General features: G+C 42.2%; 1 protein-coding gene across 1 annotated transcript; it reads left to right on the top strand.

Annotated features, from left to right (window-relative positions):
* The first annotated feature begins 399 nt into the window (after positions 1–399).
* Oat (ornithine aminotransferase) lies at positions 400–20588 on the top strand. Its single transcript, XM_021636554.2, has 10 exons — positions 400–528; positions 7524–7755; positions 10708–10932; positions 11151–11246; positions 13728–13855; positions 15360–15482; positions 16174–16302; positions 17182–17295; positions 18196–18340; positions 19691–20588. Exons 2-10 carry the CDS (start codon positions 7557–7559, stop codon positions 19849–19851), a joined length of 1320 nt encoding a protein of 439 aa, XP_021492229.1. The 5' UTR covers positions 400–528; positions 7524–7556; the 3' UTR covers positions 19852–20588.
* Positions 20589–21396: the final 808 nt, after the last annotated feature.

Below are 21396 nucleotides of genomic sequence, written 5' to 3'. Positions count from 1 at the left end.
GGTACTAGTGTTTTACAGCTGCAGGGATCACTCTAGAAGCACCAGTAAGCTGTTTTGTCGTTTTGGCACGCTGAGGGTTCAAGGTCATATGGTTTCAGCATTTAAAAGATGATGTTGCTCGCAAGAGTCTCTCCTCCAGGAAAGGCTTTGGGGGGTCCCTCGGCTAGGAAAACTCAGTGAGAGGCCAGCATTCCTTCGGGTCTCTGTTTCCTTTCCTGTAAAAGAAAGCGGACTGCTCCTGAGTCCAGTCCAGAAATCAAGAGCCACAGCCACAGGGGGCAGCCACGGATGAGGACCAGTACACTTCGGGAGGGCAGCGGGGCTCGGCGCCCCGTGGCTCAAGACCAGGTGGGTGGGGCGAGGGCGAGCCTTGCGCGATTGGTGTGCGGCCCTCCGCCCCCGCCAATGAGCTGCGAGGGTGGGCGGGGGCAGGGCCGACACGTCGTCTTAAACGGCGTGACGCGCCGGGCGGTCACATCTGTCTTCGTGGCTGAAGTACGCCGTGCGGTTCCTAGCGGACGCTGTCAGGTACCGTGCCCTCGCCCCGGGCTGGGCCGAAGCGGCCCGGACGGGGTCGGCGTTCGGGAGTCTCCACCGGGGCTGTGCCGGCCTGTAGCGGTCTGGGGCGCGGCGCATCCCAGGGGCAGGGCGGGCTCGACGAGAGGCCGGGCGGGGAACGGGAGGCCGGAGCTGCGGCACGGCCGCCTGCCAGGCAGCGCTCGGGGCTCGCCGCCCCCGGGGGGGACTCGCCTAGGGCCTCGGAGACCTCGGCTTTCGAGAAGGCGGCGTTGAGGGCGCGCGGAACCTCGAGCAGCCCGGCAGCCGGGGATCCGATCCGCTGAGGCCGGAGCTACGGACGCGTGGCCTGGTCACCGGGAGGGGGCGCTGATGTGGACCAAGTCTGAGTGCCTCGGGCAGCTTCCTTGTCCAGAAGCTGATCCTGCCATCATCCCTCCTCACTCCCCAACCTTCTCTCCAGCCCTAAACCGTGTAAGAGGATCGAGGAAGTGACGTGCAGGTTATAACGAGAAGGTGGCTCGGGATTGGCCCTCAGGGCTCTCGGCACGAAGACCCCCCCTCCGTAGGCCTTTAGCAAACGCTGCTGAACCTCAGTAAATTCCAGTCTAATTTGCCAGGGACTGTTGCTGCCAGCAAGCCTTGCCTCAGGCCTTCATCGTGCCCGGGAGCGCATTTACCCTGTAGATGTGTCAAGATAGATTAAGTGAGGGGGAGTGACTTTGGAATGAAGTGGCTTTGCCAACTGAGTAACCTTGGATTTCTCCATCCTAAATTTCCTCAGTCAGGATTGTCAGAGAGTCTCCTGGAACTGTACTTTAGATTTTTTTTTTTTAAATGTGTGTGTGTTTGTGGGCATGTGCACATAAATGCAGGTGCCCTTTGAGGCCATAGATATCCAACGTCAAGCAAGAATTTTCGGTGCCACTTGTGGATGTTGGGAACCAAACTCTGGTCTTCTGCAAGAACAGTAGGTGATCTTATGTGCTGAGCCGCTCCTAAAACCTTAACTAGTACACAATCTTTTAAAGGTATTTTTCCCCCCCCAATCTCATATATTTTTCTTCCTTTTATAATGGCTATTTGGGTGTGTATTTTATGCTCTTTGCTGAGTTCATGAGGATGAGCCAAACTCCATACTTTTAAAGAATAATAATGAATGGGCAGTGATTTGGAGGTGTGTGGAGGGTGCGGTGGAGTTGATCCAATCCTTTTCAAGTAGTATTATGTTAGTTGTTTGCTTGTGACGCACTTGAGGTGGATTTTAGCCAGAATATTGGTTACGTAAAACAAAGCTTTTGTTGGCAGAACTTCAAAAAAATAAGGCCTGTATTTGTGAATGGTTACCTCAGGAAAGTAAATATTTGACTATAGTCAAACCAAATTTACTTCTCAAGCTGAATATTTTCAATGGCTTTTGGATGACTTTACAGTGATGATTCTTTTAAAGTAATTTAAGAAAATGTTGTTTAATAAGGCAGACTAAACAAATTCTTCCAAATGCAGCCCTTGTTGGAATATTCCTGTGGGCTGATAAGGAAGGGAGCAATGATGGCTTGAAATTAAACATTAGGCCTGTCATTAGTTCTCATGCTTAAGCCCTTATTCTGCTAAATATGAATAGTATATAAATAATATGATAAGCTGGAGAGATGGCTCAGCTCAGAACTCAGCACTCAGCACTCAGCACTGGCTGCTCTTCCAGAGGTGCTGAGTTCAATTCCCAGCAAACACATGGTGGCTCACACCATTTATAATGATTCCTTCTTCTGGTGTGAATGAAAACAGAACACTCATATACATAATAAATATAAATCATTTACAGAATAAATAATGTGATAAATAGTAAATATAAATGATAAATAAATAATGTGGGGTTTGTTTGCTTGTTTTTCCAAGACAGGGTTTCTCTGTGTAGTCTTGGCTGTCTTGGACTGCTTTGTAGACCAGGCTGACTCACAGATAATGCTTGCCTCTGCCCACCGAGTGCTGGGATTACATGTGAGTGGCACCGCACCTGGCTAAAGTAATGTGTTTGCACATTATTTTACATCCTTTTGACTTTGGTAGAATGAATGGTATTAGGTCTAAGAGTGAACCCTTGATGAAAAGATGAGGACAGAGGGCAGCTTCTCAGAGTTGACTTACCTTTGTGCAGGATGGCTGGCCTCATCACTTGGCTAGTCTGGGTCGCTTTCTGTTTCTCTCTTGCCTCCTTTAGGAGTTGTGTGTGCAGTAAGGACCTTGTTTACTTGTTAGAAGACCCTTACTCAGGCTAGGTGATTTTTGAGACATGGTTAGTTACTCCTTTTTACAAACTTGAGTTCGCCGTGAGGATTGCTTGGAAACAAGTGTCTGAATTGTTAGGTTCTAATAAAAGTCTGCAAAGTTCTGAACGTGTTCAGGAGGGACTTGAATAGTAAATTCAAAGGGAGAAGGTGGAAAAAAGATACTGTCTGCATAGTATTTATGCATAGAAGAAAATCGGTAGTTAATGGCAATCTCGAAAGTATTTAATTTTCTTGTCTGATTTCTATTTTTTATTTTTTTAATTTTAAGGCAGGGTCTCACTGTGTAGCCCTGGCTGGTCTGGAACTCACTATGTAGACCAGGCTGGCCTCACACTCACAGAGATCCATCTGACTCTGCCTCCCAAGTGCTTGGGTTAATGGCGAGTGCCAGCACTGACCACCTCAAACTTCTTGTGTCTCTGAGGATGATCTTCCTGATGTCTCCTGATCTCCCTGCCTCTGCTTCTCCAGTTTCTTTGGTGCTGGAGATGTAATCCAAGGCTTCCTATATGTTAGGCAAGTACTCTTCCAACTGGTCCTCAGCCCCAGAGGGTTTCATTTTTATTGTTTTAAAGAAAAATAATCCAGTTTGAAAACAAAACCCTGACAGTGATTTTTTTTTTTTTTTAAGTTGTAGAACTTGGCTAGTGTTCTTGTGAACCTCGAGCAGAAAAGAACGTAATGAATGGCTCCTTTGTGCTAAACCTGGGGCTTTAACATGAACTCAAGACACCCGTGAATGACAAATGGGGAAAATTGGAGTTCCACAGACAGAATTTAAATCCTTATTGTGAAACCTGTGGATTCTCTACCCCACTTTTACAATTTCCCAAGCCTCTTTGAAAGAGATGACTATTTTAAAGCCCACTTTAATTTAATCTAATATTTCTCATACAGTACCAAGCTCAGTAACTTGAACACAGAGGCTCTTTTGTAGAAATGTTTGTACTAGATTTTGGTACATGATGGTCTGTGCAGCTTGTGACCTTTCCCAGTTAAGTTAAACAACCAGACATTTACTTTGAGAACGTGAGACTATTGCTCATGTTTTGAATGTTTCTGTTAGGCTACTGATTATAATCATTTTGTATAAAATTGAGGGGACCTAGCAGATAAATAGATTCTAGTTGAGCAGGTAATTCTTATATAAATTAAGATAAGTTGAGTTTAGGTACTTATAGTTTCTTTCCCCTTGTAGTCTTTATTTTGTTTTGAGTTTAGCTTTGGGCTGGAAATCCTCCTGCCTCAGCCCCACCCTTAGTGCTGGGATAACAGTTCCTCAGCCCCCTTCTGCAGTCACAGAGAGTAGTTTTTTATTTTAAAGTTTGAACCTTTTCCTAAGAACAGGTGACCTGGTGGACTCAAGGCTGTACTACCTAGGAGTACTGACTGTACTTTTCTTTAAACCACATTGTTTCCTCAAAGCTAACCAGATCCTTTAATTTGATTTTGCTTGTTGCCTGGTATATGTCAAACTACTCAGACCCATGTCCAAGTTCATTCTCAGTGTTTCTGACCATAAATACAATTTATGTATTTGTAGAAAGTAGAGAATAGTTAAATATAGCCACAGTGACTTTTGTGTTTCTTCCCTTTACAGTTTCCCCTAACAGTTCTTACTTAAACATGTTCTAAAACACCTTGCCATGCCAATAGAAATTTATTTTAAAGATCTGTCTATCTATCTATCTGTCTGTCTGTCTGTCTGTCTGTCTATCTATCTAGGGTTTTTCAAGACAGGGCGTCTTTGTGTGTAGCTTTGGCTGGCCTTAAACTCACTCTGTAGACTCACCGAGATCTGCCTGCCTCTGCCTCCCCAGTGCTGGGATTAAAGGCATGGGCCACCACTACATGGCCGATTTATGTCGTTTTATGTATATGTGAGTGTTTTGCTTGTGTATCTAAGTGCACCCACTAGTAGTATCTGAGAAAGCATGTTTTATTCCTATTTGCTTGGCAGAAATTAGTATCACTTTTAAGTTTTAGTAGTTCAAACAGGATTTACTGTGTAAATTGTAAAGAGCCTAGAGAGAAATGGTAAGTTGGTGTCTTAGGCTTATTGATGGTGATGGAGACTGGTTCTTTGTAGTGCAGTTAGACATGTTGTTAGTCTTCATTTTCAGTCTAGTGATTCTTGCTTTGTGTTTGTTCATTTGAGAGAAAATACTGTGGAAATTACAGACATTTTTATTAGGGGAATGTACCTTTGTATATATATATATTTTTAAGGAGTCATTGGGACCTTCTCAAGACAGTCCCTAGATCTTGAGTTTCAAATCTGTACTCTGGTCTGAGCCGTGGGAAGAAAGAATAGTGGCAAGTTTTTGGCAAACAAGGCAGAGTTCTGGGATTTGATTAGTGTTTGCAAATTCCTGAGCCTACTGGATTTTTAGTGTAGAGTGAGAGCCAAGGTGAAAGGGAAGTTAGCCAAGCCCCAAGACTGGCTGATTTGGCAGCTCAATCAAGAATGCTAAGATTAGGCATGGTTTGACTTGTTAGAGAATTCTGTTGAAACATGAATTAGCTATTTGTCTTTAAAAAAAAATAGGGAGATAGAGACATCCCAAACACACCTGGCTTTTGGTAACTTTACCCTAATCTAGAATTTATCTTAAAACGCTTTCCCTCTCTGCTTTCAGACATGATACCTATGCATGCTCTTATTTTTCTTTTCATTGTAGTTCCTTTCTTACTCTAGCCTGTTTCAGCATCTTACCATGCTCTGAATGGTGAACTGTGCACACAGAAGTTGGAGGAACACTGTTGTGGGCTGGTTTTAGGTCTGGTGCAGAGAGAGTAGCCTGATTCTTAAAAATGTAAACGCTGTGAGTGAGCACCATTGTCCTCAGGACAGCCATACAACTAATTTTGCTGTTTGTGCTTTGATATTCTTTTGGGCTTAATTGCTTTTTACTTTGAATAGTTGACTTTTTTTTTTGGTTTGTTTTGTTTGCGAGGGTCCCTTGGCTGTTTTGGACTCAGGGTTATTAGGTCTATGCTTTGTAGACCAGGATGGTTTTGAACTCACAGAGATCCTTGGGCCTCTACTGAGTGCTGGGATTAAAGGCTGTATCACCACACCAGGCTGAACAGTTCATTTTTTTTTTTTCTGTTTTTTTCAAGACAGGGTTTCTCTGCTTAGCCTTGGCTGTCCTGGACTCGCTTTGTAGACCAGGCTGGCCTCAAACTCACAAAGATCCACCTGCCTCTGTCTTCCAAAGTGCTGGGATCACAGACGTGCCCCACCGTGCCTGGCTGAACAGTTGATTTTTTTTTTTTTGGATACTTCTTTTTACTATGTTGTGTGTAGGGGGTGGCTGTGATTATAGGAACAGTCATCCAAGCAAAACAGGTTCTTTATGAGCTGCCTATTTTCATCTGATACATATCTACCTATATTTGTGTTATTATAAGAACTCAAGACTCTAATTAAAGTGTAGACCAAGTCTTTTTGCTTTTGTTAATACAAATCTGACCTGTAGACATTTTAGATATTTGTGCTAAATGACAGGTTTTTCTTTAGTTTGGGTGCTAAACTTTTCAGCCTGCAAAAGTTACTTTTTCCTGTCTCTATTTTTTTTTAAAGATTTATTTATTTTTATTTTATATGTATTAAATGTTTGCCTGCAGCCAATCATGGTGGTGCTCTCCTTTAATCCCAGCACTCAGGGAGGCAGAGGTAGGCGAATCACTTTGAGTTAGAGGCCAGCCTGGTTTACAAAGCGAGTTCAGGACAGCCAAGGCTACACAGAGAAACTCTGTCATCGAAAAATGGAAAAAAAAGAAAAGAAAAGGAATGAAAAGAAAAGGAAAGGAAAAAACCTCCTAAAACAACAACAACAAATCCAGGCATGGTGGCATATGCCTTAATCCCAGCATTTGGGAGGCAAAGAGAGGCAGGTGGATCTCTGTGAGTTCGAGGCCAGCCTGTTCTATAAAGTGAGTTCCAGGACAGCCAGGACTATTACACGTAGAAACCCTGTCTTGAAAAACAAAACAAATGTTTGAATGTGTATGGGTACTATGTGGGTCCCTGGTACCTGCAAAGGTCAGAGGGTCTTGGATCCCCTTTAATTATAAGCAGTTGTGAGCCATCATGTGGATACTGACATCTGAACCCAGGTCTTTTGCTAAAGAGCAGCAGTCCTTTTAATCATCAAGCCATCTCTCTAGCTAGCTCCCTCTCCCCCGCCTTGCTCTTTCTATTTAGAGACAGGCTACTTGTAGCCGAGGCGGGTTTGGAACTTAATAGGCCAGGCTAGCCTGGAACTTGTAAAGATCATTTTGCCTCTGCTTTCTAAATGCTGGGATTACCTCACCTAGGTTAAAACCACATTTGTTATTGTTTCCCTACCTACATAAAATCGGAAATAGAGGTAGGGATCCTGCGGCCGGGAGTGCGGCTGAGAGAGGTTGAGGCAAGTGCAGCTTGTGGTCTCAGCTCCATAGGGTCCTTTGAACCCAGAGTTAAAGATCAGCCTGGGCTTTAAAAAGTGCAGAATGGTTCGAGCCCCTGCTTCTTATCCCATGACCACCCAGCAAGCAGCTCTGGCCTCTGACTTGGCTCCCTGCCTCTCATATCTGCCCTGAACTCTGCACTTGCTGATAGGATAAGGCTGGGTACTGACTGCCCGGATGCTCGGCAGTTATATCTGAGCACACATGAGTTGTCCCTGGAAAGGTTCTCATTCAGTGCCTTCTCATTACTTTACACAGGTTCTACCCTTCCATTCCTGAAAGAACTATACAATGCTTTCCAAACTAGCAAGTTTGCAGACCGTTGCTGCTCTGCGGCGAGGAGTCCATGCCTCAGCTACCTCTGCTGCGTCTGTTGCAACTAAGAAGACGGTGCAAGGCCCGCCATCCTCTGAGTACATTTTTGAACGAGAATCTAAGTATGGTGCACACAATTACCACCCTTTACCTGTAGCCCTGGAGAGAGGAAAAGGTATGTTTTGGGTTAATCCACCCCACATTTGCTTGAAATGTGTTAGAATTAGTTGCTTTGTATTTTCTTATGTCCAAGCCTCACTGAATGTCTGTTGCAGATAGGGCTTCTTTGATCTTTGCTAAGTGACTAAGGTGCCTGTGCCTGTCAGTCTTCCCTGGTGGCCTCAGTGAGGGGAAATGCAGAGGAAATAGGAATGTGACTTGGCAACCAGTTTTTTTTTTTAAGTATTAGTTTTTATTTTTACATAACTCTAGTAAGAAAGTTATAATTATTAAAATGTTTCTTTCCTCTTCATCCAGATAACCAAGGGCTTTTAGTTGTGTTCTCTCCTCCCCTCCTGGTCCCATGTACACCCTGTTTTCTAGTTCTTTACCTCTAGATATTCAGTGTGTATTTTCTAACAGTCTATGGGAACTCTGTCATTTTCTGTTTTTTGAGGTGAGGGTGAGGGTTTGAGACAGAGTTTCTCGTGGAGTCCTGGCTGCCCTGGAACTCATTCTGTAGGTCAGGCTGGCCTTCCACCTGGCTGTGCTCCCAGCTCAGGAACTTATCTTTTATGTGCATGTATAATTATCAGATTGGGTAGTTAACAGAAACACAGCAGGAATTCAGCTTTCTTTTGTGTCCTGAATTACAAAAGCAACTTTAGACCCGGAATCTCATTCTTGTTGGGTTTTGTTATCTGTTGATCAATAGTGGTAGTGCTACTCCTTCTTTTTCTCTTCCTCTTCTTCCTCTCCTTTTCCTTCTCTTCTTCCTCCTCTTCCTTCTTCCCCAGGCCAGTATTTATTGTAACACTCTTCCTAACTGACTTATTTCAGCCTGGTCATAGCCAGTGTTTTGTGAATTTTTCTCTGGAATAGAATTACTGGGTCATGTAGTAACTGTATGTTTAGTTTGAAGAGGAATGGCCAACCTTAAGAAACAAGCAAACAAACAAACAACATGAAAAAAACATGTGTGAGTTTGTGTGCGCGTGTATGTGCGAGTGTATGTGCGCGCGTGTGTGTGCACGCGTGTGTTTGTCTGTCTGTCTGTGTGTCTCAACTGATCCTGAGGAAGTCAGGTGGCTCACTCTCAGATTCTGCATCATTCCCATGAGGCAGGATTTCTCTCTGAACATGAAACACACCATTTTGCCTTGCCTGGCTGGCCAGTGAACTCCTGGGGTCTGCCTGTCTGCCTCTCTGCCTGAACAGGGCGCTTTTATTTTGGGCTTAAGCTTGGACTCCCCACCATAGTCCAATGCAGCGGATTAGGGAGGGAGCCCTGAGTCGCTGCAAAGCTGGGTTTTTACTGTGGGTTGAGCAGGGAATGGGACTTTCCAACTTGGCGGTTACATGATTGTTTCTCATTTAGCAGAAGCAAGCTTGTCATAAGCTGATGGGTTGGTGCTGATCTAGGGGATAGGGCGGACTTCATGGAGTGTCCAAGTAACAAGGTGTGCCAGGTAACAAAGAGTGCTAACAGAAAGTGCCCAAGCGACAAAATCATTTTGACCAGCTAAACAAAGGTTTCTAACTAACCTTTAATTTGATTGGTCAAGTGCTTGGGGCGTTTTCAAGGCGGTTACTAACTGGATTATTGTTTCTGATTTTCAGAGAGTTTATTGAGTTTCATGTTCTGAGAAATAGAAACATGATCTAAGCAACTGTGGAAACATTACCAGGAAACAGCAACTCAGGCCTGTCATGGCAGCACAGCAGTGCAGCTGCTTGGTCCCTTCACTTGTATTCATCCAACTTCAGCTGCCCAAGTACTGGGATTACAGGTGTTCACCACCACACCCAGCCCCAGTTGTACCATTTTACATTTCCACTAGATTGTTTATATCTTTGTTCCATTTTTTTTTTCATAAAAAAAAAAAATACAACCATACCAGCATGAAACAGCATCTCCTTGTTTTGATTTACATGTTTCTAATGGCTGGTCATGAGTTGTACATCTTTTCATGTTAATATTAGTTTAGCATCTGTGTTTCTTTAAATGAAACACTAGTAAGTTATTTGCCTATATTTAAAAACAGGGTCTTGCTTAGTCCAGGCTGGCCTTGAAATCCTGATTCTCCCTCCTGCCTCTCTCCCCTTGGTGGTGGGATTTGCAGGTATGTGCCTAGAGGTTTTTATTGTTATCACTGAGTTCTGGATACTAAGTCCTTATCAAGCATATGTTTTGCAAATACCACCGTCATATGCTCAGTTGTCATTTCTACTTTACAAGACTTTTGTCTGTTTTGTGTAACTTACATTCTTCCTTCCTTCCCTTTCCTTAATAATTTATATAATTTTATTTTATGTGCATTGGTGTGAGGGTGTCAGGCCACCTGGAACTGGAGTTACAGACAGTTATGAGCTGCCATATGGGTGCTGGGAGTTGAACCCTGGTCCTTTGGAAGAGCTCTTAACCTCCAAGGCATTTTTTCCTCTCTGTCTCTGTCTCTCCTTCTTTTTCCTTCCTTCCTTCCTTCCTTCCTTCCTTCCTTCCTTCCTTCCTTCCTTCCTTCCTTCCTTCTCTCTCTCTCTCTCTTTCTTTGACTGAAATTAACCAGACCCAGAGTCTGTATATCTCAGTAAACTTATACTATTGACTAGCCACTTGGAATGGAAGCTGTGGCGCTACATGTTGGATTTTACACTTTCACTATTGAGTATATTTTTATGTGCTTATTCATCACTAACCCCTTGCCCTGTGCCACCCCACATTATGACAGTATTACAGTATTTTATGCTGTTCTGCTAGATATATGTCTAAGAGTCAGATAAAATATAGCTTTAATACTTCTTGCTAAATCAGAGTTTAGTAGGCTTGTACTAAACCAAGTTTTGAGCATAAAAACATATTAAGTAGGGTATCATATGTAGTGTGTAGAGGGTTTAAAAAATCAGTTTATTTTAGGGGTCTTGTAGCATACAGAGACTGTAAATTCTTTTCCTTCCCTCTGTATTTTAGGCATTTACATGTGGGATGTAGAAGGCAGGCAGTACTTTGACTTCCTGAGTGCTTATGGTGCTGTCAGCCAAGGACACTGCCACCCCAAGATCATAAATGCCATGAAGAGTCAGGTGGACAAACTGACATTAACATCTCGGGCTTTCTATAACAATGTCCTCGGTGAATTTGAGGAGTATATTACCAAGCTTTTCAACTACAACAAAGTTCTTCCTATGAATACAGGTAAAGCATTCCCAAGCATTCCCATTTTTTTTTTTTTCAGTTCCCAACAAGTCAATCATTTGTTTCTTTATTTAATTATTTAGCCGAGCCTGGCCCTGAATTTACAATTTTCCTACCTTAGTCTCTCAAGTAACTGGGATTAAGTTGTGTACTACATGCTAAGCTTATTTCTTTGATAATTTGCAGCATAAATAAAATGAGTATTTTTCCTACAATAGGGGTGGAGGCTGGAGAGACTGCCTGTAAGCTTGCTCGGCGTTGGGGCTACACGGTGAAAGGCATCCAGAAATACAAAGCAAAGATTATTTTTGCTGGTATGTTAATTTAATTGTTAAAGTGTTAACACATGGTATCATTTATATGATATGTTATTTATGGACTGTTTTATAAAGGCTGATGGGGGAATTCCTTCTTAGATTTCTTCTTGTGTGAGATTTTCCATTTGTGATTCTGTGGAATGAATACAAGGTCTGATGGTTGACAGTCTAGCTCTATTCCTGAGTCACACCCCTAGCTCGAGATTTTTCTGTCTAAATCCTCCTTTCTTGAAGTAAGTAACTATTTGATTTACTGTCTCATCTTGCCAGATTTTCCTCATAGCTGTTTTCTATTTACTTTTCTTTTCCGGTGTTAAGTTTGAATGCAGGGCTTTGTATTTTCTCTATAAGCATTCTATCATTGAATGTCTGGCCAGCATTTTTTGTTGGTTTTTGAGACAAGGTTTTATTGTGTAGCCTTGGCTTTTCTGGAACTCACTGCCAGACTGGCTTCAAATTCGTGGAGATCTGTCTGCTACTACCTCTCAAGTGCTGAGATTAAAGGCATGCCCCACCATGCCTGGCTTTTGGCCAGGGTTTTAGCCCTAATATTGAATGTGCCCTTGTGTTGTGTTCTTAGAAGCTATCAGGAACAGGAGGCTTGAAGCTGGCTTGTTATATTTCTGAGAATGACTAAGGAGGAATGCTTTGAGTTCATGTTAAGGAGATATACAGTTTGTTGGGCTGATGTAATCTGACTTTAATAATTTTTTTGTGGGATATTCAAATGGTAGGTTCTGACTTTAAAGTTTTGATTTTAGTTAAAAATAGCATGTATTGATTTTGTGGTCAAATTCCATTCTTTTTTTTTCTGGTGAATACATATAGTTAATTTCAGTCTGATAGCATAATTAAGTTATGGCCAGAGGCAATTGGCATCTTAGGTAACAGATTATGATCTGAAGAAATGTTATATGATTCTCTAACGTACCATTTTGTTTTTAAAGCTTAAGGGTATAGGCTTGACAAGCTGTAAATCCTGCAGCTATCCAGAAGAGGGACACAGAAGAGGAAGATGGCAAACCTTGCTGTTTGTGTTAAGCTGGCATGCAGGTCAGCTACATGGCAAATGAGCAGTTATGTGGCTGAAAGGAGGGCTTTACCAAAGTGTGAAAAAGCCTAATGTACCAGAGAAAATATAATTAGGCTCGTGCCTAATTATAGTTTCCAGAGACAGAAAAGAAGAAATGGGAAAGGTTCTACTTTTCTGAGTAATTCAGAAAAGCAGGTGGCTTAAACTAGCAGTATAGCTTGGCTTCATAAGTGACTGCCTATAACTTACCATTTGAAAATGTTTGCTTTAGTGTAGGTATCCTGGCTGGCCATTATGAACAAAATATAACTTCTTTATAGATTGTCCAGTCTCTTTCATATTAGTGAAGTGTACAAAGGTATTTTTACATTGTATTGACAGAGGCTGTTGAGTCAGTGGAATGACAGTGAAAGACTATCCTATCCCTGCAGGGTAAGCTACAGGTTGAAATAGGGAGAGCAGAACAGGTTGGCTCCTGGTCTCATCAGTACATATTATCTTAAAGAATAAGTCCTGTATGTGGGCTTTAAAAAGATGGGCTGACTCATGAGTCAGAGACTCAGAAAAAGACAGGCTTTTGCAAGAGTAATGCCAAGAGATGCCAAGAAGCTAAGCTACAACCACCTGGTACATTGAGTTCATTGAGTTGCTGCTGGCAAAGCTGGTGGGAGATGTCAAAACATCCTAGTATGATGAATTCCCATTCTCTGCTATAGTGTTCGTGGTTGAGTTTAACTCCATCTGAAATGATGCAGTTGTTTGCTCTGCTGGTTGATGTTAGGATGTTTGCTTTCTACTAGAGTAGAAGCTCTGAGGACAGGTGATTCCCAGGTTGTCCATGCTGCCCATTTCCTATCCTGAAGCAGTCCCTGGCCTCCAGTGGCTCCCAGGCACTTTTATTAATAGAGAAAACATGATCTTGAGGAAAGGCAGATTTCTGTTTCATTTAGTGTTACGGAGGATTGTAATATCAAGGAAGGCAACATGGAAAGTGTTTGGACTGGAAGGGATCTCTGCTGTAAGTGAATTTGGAAATGTATCCTGTTGAGTAGGTAGCTTACATATTGGGGTATCAAAGGAAACTGCTAATCTCTTCACTGGATAACTCTCTTTCTCACATTTCTACTGTAAGTGTGCATCCTCTGTCTAGAAACCTTGCTTTGAGAATGCCTCAGTTGTTGGGCTTCATTTGGAGTGGGTCTGAGAAGAGTACTGTAGAGCTGTGTCTAAAACAGTAATTACAAGGAGACTATTGGCCTGTTGTCAGTAGGAACTGTTGGAATCAGTATCAGATTTCGTTTGAATAATTGAAAGCTCACTAACTAAAAGCTAAATGACCCATTATTTATTATTTTTAGTCAGGTTCCCAAAGTGTTTGTAGGGTAGTAGTACTTACCAAACTGGTGGATTTCTTTGGAATAATCACTGTTTGTTTTTCCGTATAGCTGGAAACTTTTGGGGTCGAACGTTGTCTGCAATCTCCAGCTCCACAGATCCGACCAGTTACGATGGCTTTGGACCCTTCATGCCAGGCTTTGAAATTATCCCATATAACGATCTGCCTGCATTGGAGGTACATCAGGGTGTCTGTGGTACTAGGCTCATAGCAGCTAGAAATGATTTTGAATTATTCATTGTTCAGTATGTGAGTTAAAAATATATAAATGAGTGGGCTGGAGAGATGTCTCAGGGGTTAAGATCACATACTGCTATTGTAGAAGCCTCCGTTCAGTTCCTTGCACCTATATCTGGTCACTCATAACCTCCTGTAATGTCAGTGCTGTGGATCTAACACTGGCCACCTTGGGCAACAAGCATGCTTGTGGTGCAGATACATACTTACGTAACAGGCAAACACTCAGGCTCAGTAAAAAACTTAAAATAATAGGGTAGGTTGCTCAGTGGTAAAACAGCAGTGTGTGAGGTCTTGGGTTCAACCCCAGTACTACCGAACAAACAAAAGTTATGAATCTGTGAAAATTCTTCTAAAGTTAGGATGAAATCTGTCTTTGTTTTTTTTTTTTTTTTTTTTTTTTTTTCTTCTCAAGACAGGGTTTCTTTAGCCTTGGCTTCCTGGGTTCACTTTGTATATCAAGGCTCACAGAAATACGCCTCTCTGTCTTCCAGAGTGCTGGGATTAAAGGTGTGCGCCACCATGACCAGTTTAAAATCTCAGTCTTATTCTCAGTCGTAGGCAGTTAGTTTCTAACCCAGGGAAATCTGCTTTTGTCATGTAGTACTTAGGCCAGCTGACTATTCAGATCATAAGAACTTGAATATTGGCCACTTAATACTACAAAATATTTCTCTCTCTCTTTTTTTTTCTTTTGAGATAGTCTGTTTTCTTTCTCTTTTCGTTCTTCTTTTTTTCTTCTCTTTTTGAAGCTTTGGCTGGCCTGGAACACAGTATGTAGACCAGGCTGGTCTTGAACTCAAAGATCTGCCTGGCTCTGCCTCACATGTGCTGAGATTAAAAGACATGCTTCATCATTCTGGCTAAAAAAAAATTTTTTTTGAGACTTGTAAATTGTAGAACTGGACCTAAAGACAGTTGTTAGCCCTTGTGTGGGTGCTGAAAATGGAACCTGTGTTCTCTGTAAGATCAGCCAGTGCCCTTAACTGCTGAACCATCTTTCCAGCTCTAGACTTAGGTTTTACTTATAATATATCTATGTGTTAGCAAAATGTAGGAATAATCTGGCATAATCGTATATGCCAGTAAACCCAGCATGCTGGAGTCCTGCAATTACAAGCATAGATACATGCTTAGGTTCATCATCATCATCTTCCCCCCCATTGTTTTCTTAGATGTATTTTTTTACTTTGAATATTTTGCCTGCATGTATATGTGCTTGGTGCCACTGAAACTGGAGTTGTGGTGGTTGTGAACCACTGTATGGGTGCTGGGAGTTAAACCCAGATCCTTTGGAAAGGCAACAAGCGTTCCAAACTGCTTAGCCATCTCTTCGGTCTCTCATAATTATTCCTAACAGGAAGCATGTGTAGTATTTGATTTCAGTTGCCAGATAAGGTAGAATGGAGTTATTAAAAGTCACTTCCTTCTGTTTCCTTTGTAGCGTGCTCTTCAGGACCCAAATGTTGTTGCCTTCATGGTGGAACCCATCCAGGGTGAAGCAGGTATTATTGTTCCAGATCCAGGATACCTGACGGGAGTTCGAGAACTCTGCACCAGGCACCAGGTGGTCCTGTTCACTTTGCAGTGAGGCCAAATGTGTTTGAAGTTTCCTGACAGGATAAATTATCTCACTTCCCACTAGATGAGTTCCAAGAGTTAAGGAACAGTCTAATACTTAGAACCCTCTATGGAGGCTAACATTTCAGTCTCTAGAACACTCTGGAACAGTTTCTAGATGCTGTGTGATGCTGCAGGGCAGACCTCAAGGCTCTTACTATGGCTTTCTCCTCTCTTCTCCAAGAAACTTACACTCTTTTAATCCCTCCCGAATCTGTCTTGTGTCTGTCCCTTTGCTCCAAATGTTATGGCTCTTCTCCCTTTTTTCCCATCAAAGCTAATAGTATATTTTGCTTACTACTTAGAATTCCAGAAAATATTTGGTAATTGTATATGCATTAATTATGTGAATTTGTTCTTAGAGTGTAATTAGAACCATTAAAGTTCTACAAAGTCTTAATGTTTGCTTAAGTGCCTTTCTGCTATGCAGAGCAGTGCCACATGGGCCACTGGGAGGTATTGGCCTGACAGAGGAAGCAGATTTCTATAGGACACCATTGAATTGTGTGGGTACTGAAAACATCTTCACAGATTGCAAGTTATCAGAAATGATGCTTAGTGAGAAGATTGAAGTAATGATACTCTTTATTTCCTTAAGAAATGAGAATGACAATTGTGTTACCTGTTGTCTCTCCCAGGTCCTGCTTATTGCTGATGAAATACAGACGGGATTGGCCAGAACTGGTAGATGGCTGGCTGTGGATCATGACAATGTCAGACCTGACATAGTTCTTCTTGGGAAGGCCCTTTCTGGTGGCTTATACCCTGTAAGTTCAGTGTTTCTTTATTTATGTTTCCTCTTCTGCTGACTTTGACTGGGATGCTTTTTGGGTGGTTTGATTTGGCCACGTATGATATAGGCCATCTGGAATATTTTAGACATCCATTGTGTGGTCGGTCCATAGTTAGTGTTGACCAATGATTGTGCCTTGGTATGTGCTGTGGCATTTTATTTGGACAGATGCATTTCCCCTCAGAAGTTTCTCCTCTCACTTTTCAGAACCTGGCATCACTAATTGTTCAAAACCATGATCAAGGAACATAAAGATGGGGGCATTTTGTTCTTTTTTGGGGTTGTATCCAGAGCCAGTAATTGATGTGGGATAAAAGGCTTTGATTAGTCTGAGTTGTTTTCTTGCACAGAATGCCCATGCTTGTTTTCTAAGCAGAGCATTTTGGAAAGAACTGTAATTGTCTTGTTGCAAAAATAGCTTTGCTTGGGCTGCAGAGATGCCTCAGTAGTGAAGAGCACTTGCTGCTCTTCCAAAGGACCTGGGTTCAGTTCCCAGCTCCTATATTGTAGGTCACAACCATCTGTAACTCCAGTAGTTCTAGGGGATCCAATACCCTCTTCTGGCTTCCATGGACACTTCAAACAAGTGGGGCAGAGACATACATGTGGACAAAACACCTTATACACATAAAATAATAATTAAAAAGTTTTTTCTTTTAGTTCTGAAAGTGTATACCAAATCGTTTGTGCCATTGAAGTGTGTTTACTATATTTGTAATGTGTTGGGTTCATCATGGGTTATTATTGAGAGTCAGGGGACAGTTGTAAACTTGTAGTTGAAGGATTGTAGAGGTATCTGTGTCCCTGGTGTGCTGAGAATATGAGGAATGACACAATGGATTCTGTCTTTCAGGTGTCTGCAGTGCTGTGTGATGATGAGATAATGCTGACCATTAAACCAGGCGAGCATGGTTCCACATATGGTGGCAATCCACTAGGCTGCCGAATTGCCATTGCAGCTCTTGAGGTGATATGGCTCATAGATACCTACTTTAAGTAGTGTTGAAGTTATTTTTGAGTCCTGGCATAATAAGTTTATTAAGATTGCCAAGTGTTAGAGAGCATTGAGTACAGAGAGGTTTTAGGGGCATTCTTAAAAAGTAAGGTAATATTTTGCCTTGTCTCATAGACTGAACTCCTAACTCCTGGTCTTTTTGAGTTTGTAGTGTGTCTCCTGCCTGCTGGCCACCTACTGTGCCCCTTTAGTTTAGCGAGCAAGATTTTTTTTCTTGTTTGTCTGTTTGTTATTTTAGTCAGTGTTTCACTATGTAGTTCACACATCGACTTTACCACGTAGCCCAACCTAGACAGCTCGAAATTCTCCTGCCGTAGCTGCCCAAATACTAGGGTTACAGGTGACCACAAAATTCTTCCTTTTTGTTCTTTCAGATGTGATTTGCAGGCTGGCAGCCTTAGTTTAGTGGAAGAGTAAGGCTCTGGGTTGATTCCTTAGTACCACATAGATAGAAATGAAATCTTGGCAGTAGGGAAGCTGAGAGGCAGGACAGTCACAAGCATGAAGCCAGTCCAGGAAAGTAGACTTAAGGTAGAACAGTACAGTAGGGGGAGGAAAAAGGCAATTCTAGTAGCTTAAAGCTAAATTATACTTAGTCCATTGGTTATTCAGGTAATAGCAGCATATTATAAGTTGCATTAAGTGAATTTTAATCTTCATTTTGCCATGAAGACTGACAATGGAATTGTGACTAAAGCAAAGCTCTGAGAATGTATCTGTTTAGCCAGAAATTAATATAGGCCCTGAAAAGCAAACACTGGTGACATCACTCTGTTTCATCCTGGGTACATTTTGCTTGCAGCCTTACATGGATTGCTCCAGGACTCATTTGTATAATTTTTTTAAAAACAGGTTTTAGAAGAAGAGAATCTTGCTGAAAATGCGGACAAGATGGGTGCTATCTTGAGAAAGGAGCTCATGAAGCTGCCCTCTGACGTTGTGACTACTGTAAGAGGGAAAGGGCTGCTAAATGCCATTGTCATCAGAGAAACCAAAGGTAATGGCCACTGCACATTGTGCTGAGAGCACTTTCAAAGACACAGTGTTTAGGGCAGTTTACTAGACTATTAGCCAAGCCATTTAGAAAAGTATGACTGGATTGTATTAATGTTATTCTAAATGTAGATCTTTCCAAACAGGAAGGCCTGTTTCACTATTTGGCCAAGTGTTTATTCTTTGCAGACGTTTTCATTTTCTGCTTGTTAGTCTGGCAGCACTTAGCAATTCTTGGTTATTTTCTGTTAATCTTTTCATTTCACCGGAATACGTTGTACATACTGCAACGCAGTAGCAGCAGTAGGAATAAAAGGACTAGCTTTGATGTTGATAATAAACAATGGGAGCTTGAGGTTTCATTGTGTGCCTGATATCAGTTATCACCCTCCAGGGCACCCTGCTGGGTTTTCTTGGGCTAAACAATTCCTTTTAAAGTAGTGATTCCAGCAGAGGAACTTCTGAGAAAGGAACTGATGGTGATGGTTTGGAGTAGGGTAGACTCAGGCAGTTCTAGGCGGTTCTGCCTGCAGCCAGGTTGAGAACCACTGCTGGGAAATGATGCTTTGTTCTGCATTTTCAGGAGGTGTGCCCATCTCAGCAATGCGTAGTGCTTCTAGGACTTGGGGATTTGCCTATTCTGTTATTTCATTTTATGTCTGCTACCCAAATTCTCTCACATTAGCTCCTTATGGTGCATGTTAGGCATCCCTAATCTGAGAAGTTAAAATTTTCCCAAATCTGAAAGGTTTTGATTTGTATTTTCATACCAGAGGAAGAAAATCCCATACTTGACCCCAGGGAATAGGCCATAATCAAAACACAGGTGCATTGAGAATCTTGGGTGAGCCAGATGTGGTACATGCCTTTAATCCCAGCACTTGGGAGGCAGAAGCAGAAGGATCTCTGAGTTTGAGGATATCCTGGTTTACAAATCAAGTCCAGAATAGTCAGGGCTACACAGAGAAACCCTGTCTTGAAAAACCAAAGGGGAAAAAAATAAAGAATCTTGTGTGAAATTATCTGTATGCCGTATAAGTGTAAAATTTGAGTTTTGTGTTTATGTGGATATGTCGTCTCTGTATATGCCAACTTTCCTGAGTCTAGAAGGAGCCTTTCTGGCTCCAAGCACTGCAGACAGGGTTCTCTGCCTGTAACAGTCAAAACATGTCATTCAAACCTAGTTATGTTCTTGCCAAAAAGTCAGTAAGGCAGACTCTTGAACACAGTAGCAACTTAGAGCTCTTTTCCTGAGCAGACCCTAGGGACACTCCCTGAGGCTGCACTGCCTGTGCCTGTGACAGGGGTATTCATACATTAATCTCTGAGCATACACTGTGATCATTTTTTGTAGATTGTGATGCTTGGAAGGTGTGTCTGCGACTCCGAGATAATGGGCTTCTGGCCAAGCCGACCCATGGCGATATCATCAGGCTTGCCCCACCACTTGTGATCAAGGAGGATGAGATCCGGGAGTCAGTGGAAATCATTAACAAGACCATCTTGTCCTTCTGAGAGAAGGAACTGTTTACTGGCCGCTGGAACCATTTTCAGATGGGGGTCTTGAAAACTCCGCTCACATGGGCAGATTCAACTGGCTTTTCTCTTAAAAGAAGTTTTTTTTTAATATATATATATTTTTCAGTTGATGCACAGTAGAGTGACACTTAGCAGGAGCCTGCAGCTGGCTGGATGACAGAGAACGAGAGTGAGTGGCATCTCTCTGTTAAGGTTTTGACTGTGTGGGAACCTTCTAAGGAGAAACAGATCCATCTGCATACAGCCTGCAAATCCAGCCCTGCAGTAATTTACATACATTGTTATAAGTTCCTTGCTGGTGTGACTGTTTTGTATTTGGAAGTTATTTCTGAGATACTACGTAAGAAACTTGCTTAACCTCATGCAGATGAGTCATTGTAATCAATGAATGTTAAGATGATTGAAGGTTAAGCGTATGTAAAATACTAGTTTAAAGTAAACTTTGTATTGGCCAACACCAGAATGTATTGTGTAGTTTCTGAGAATTCATTCCTAAATTACACTTTAAGTGCTTGATTGCAATTTGTAAAACATTTATTTTCAGTATTTCTTTGAATAAAGCTTAATTTTTCTTTTTACCCCAACAGAGTATTTTGTATTTCCATTTTGGTAATAATCAGTGTCTTTCTTCCTTTTGACTGGTAGTTCATCTATTGAGACCATCCAGTGTGTTTCAGGCTTTTTATTCTAAATAAAGCTATGACTGATTCATACCTGTGCAATGATATGAGTTTATTTTTTAAATTTTTGTTTCATTTGTTTTCCTCCTGTGTGTTTTATGGAATAACATTCTTATTCCATACAGGTGCTTGCTGTTCAAAGAGAATGAACTTTCTGACCTAGACCAGTTTATCCCTCCTTAGGCAAGGGGTAACCTGGGGCCCCCCTGCTCCCGAGGAGGTCACCATATTGATACTGACTTCATGTGGGTACCTGATTAGCACTACAGCCCAGAACTGAACTCAGATCCTCCTGTCTCATTCTCAGTCTTCCAAATAGCTGTGAGTATAGGCATGTACCACCTTGACCCCTGCAAAGGGCATGAAGTTCAGTAGTGGTGAGAGATGGCTTAGTTTTTTAGAGAGCTGACTGCTCTTCCAAAGGACCCAAGTTTAGTTCTCAGCACCTGCTTTGGGTGGCTTACAACCACCTGTATCTCCAGCTCCAGGGGATCTGATGTTCTTTTACACACATGACACATACACACATTAAATAATAGTAATAGTGCCTGACAGAACCGTGTCTGGGGTGTGTGTGTGCCTACCTGAGATTCTGCATTTCCTGCAAGCACTCTGAGATGTAGAGGCTGCTTTAAGACCCAGGATCCTGCATTCAGAAATTCTTCGGAAGAAGCCTGAAGACCGCGTGGACTTGGCAAATGAAGCTGTTGGTCAAATTCCTTGGAAGGCCGGCAAAGTCTTGACGTAGAAGAGAGGAAAGCATGATGGCATGTGGGAGGCTCCGGGAGGTGGAAAGCTTTGAATTCAGACAAGCCAGGTCTTGGTCTGATGAGCCCTGGCG

Source organism: Meriones unguiculatus, chromosome 1 (genome assembly GCF_030254825.1).
Source record: "Meriones unguiculatus strain TT.TT164.6M chromosome 1, Bangor_MerUng_6.1, whole genome shotgun sequence".
Classification (NCBI taxonomy): Eukaryota; Metazoa; Chordata; class Mammalia; order Rodentia; family Muridae; genus Meriones; species Meriones unguiculatus.
Note: the sequence above shows the minus strand (reverse complement) of the source record. Positions and strands in the feature narration are given on the sequence as shown.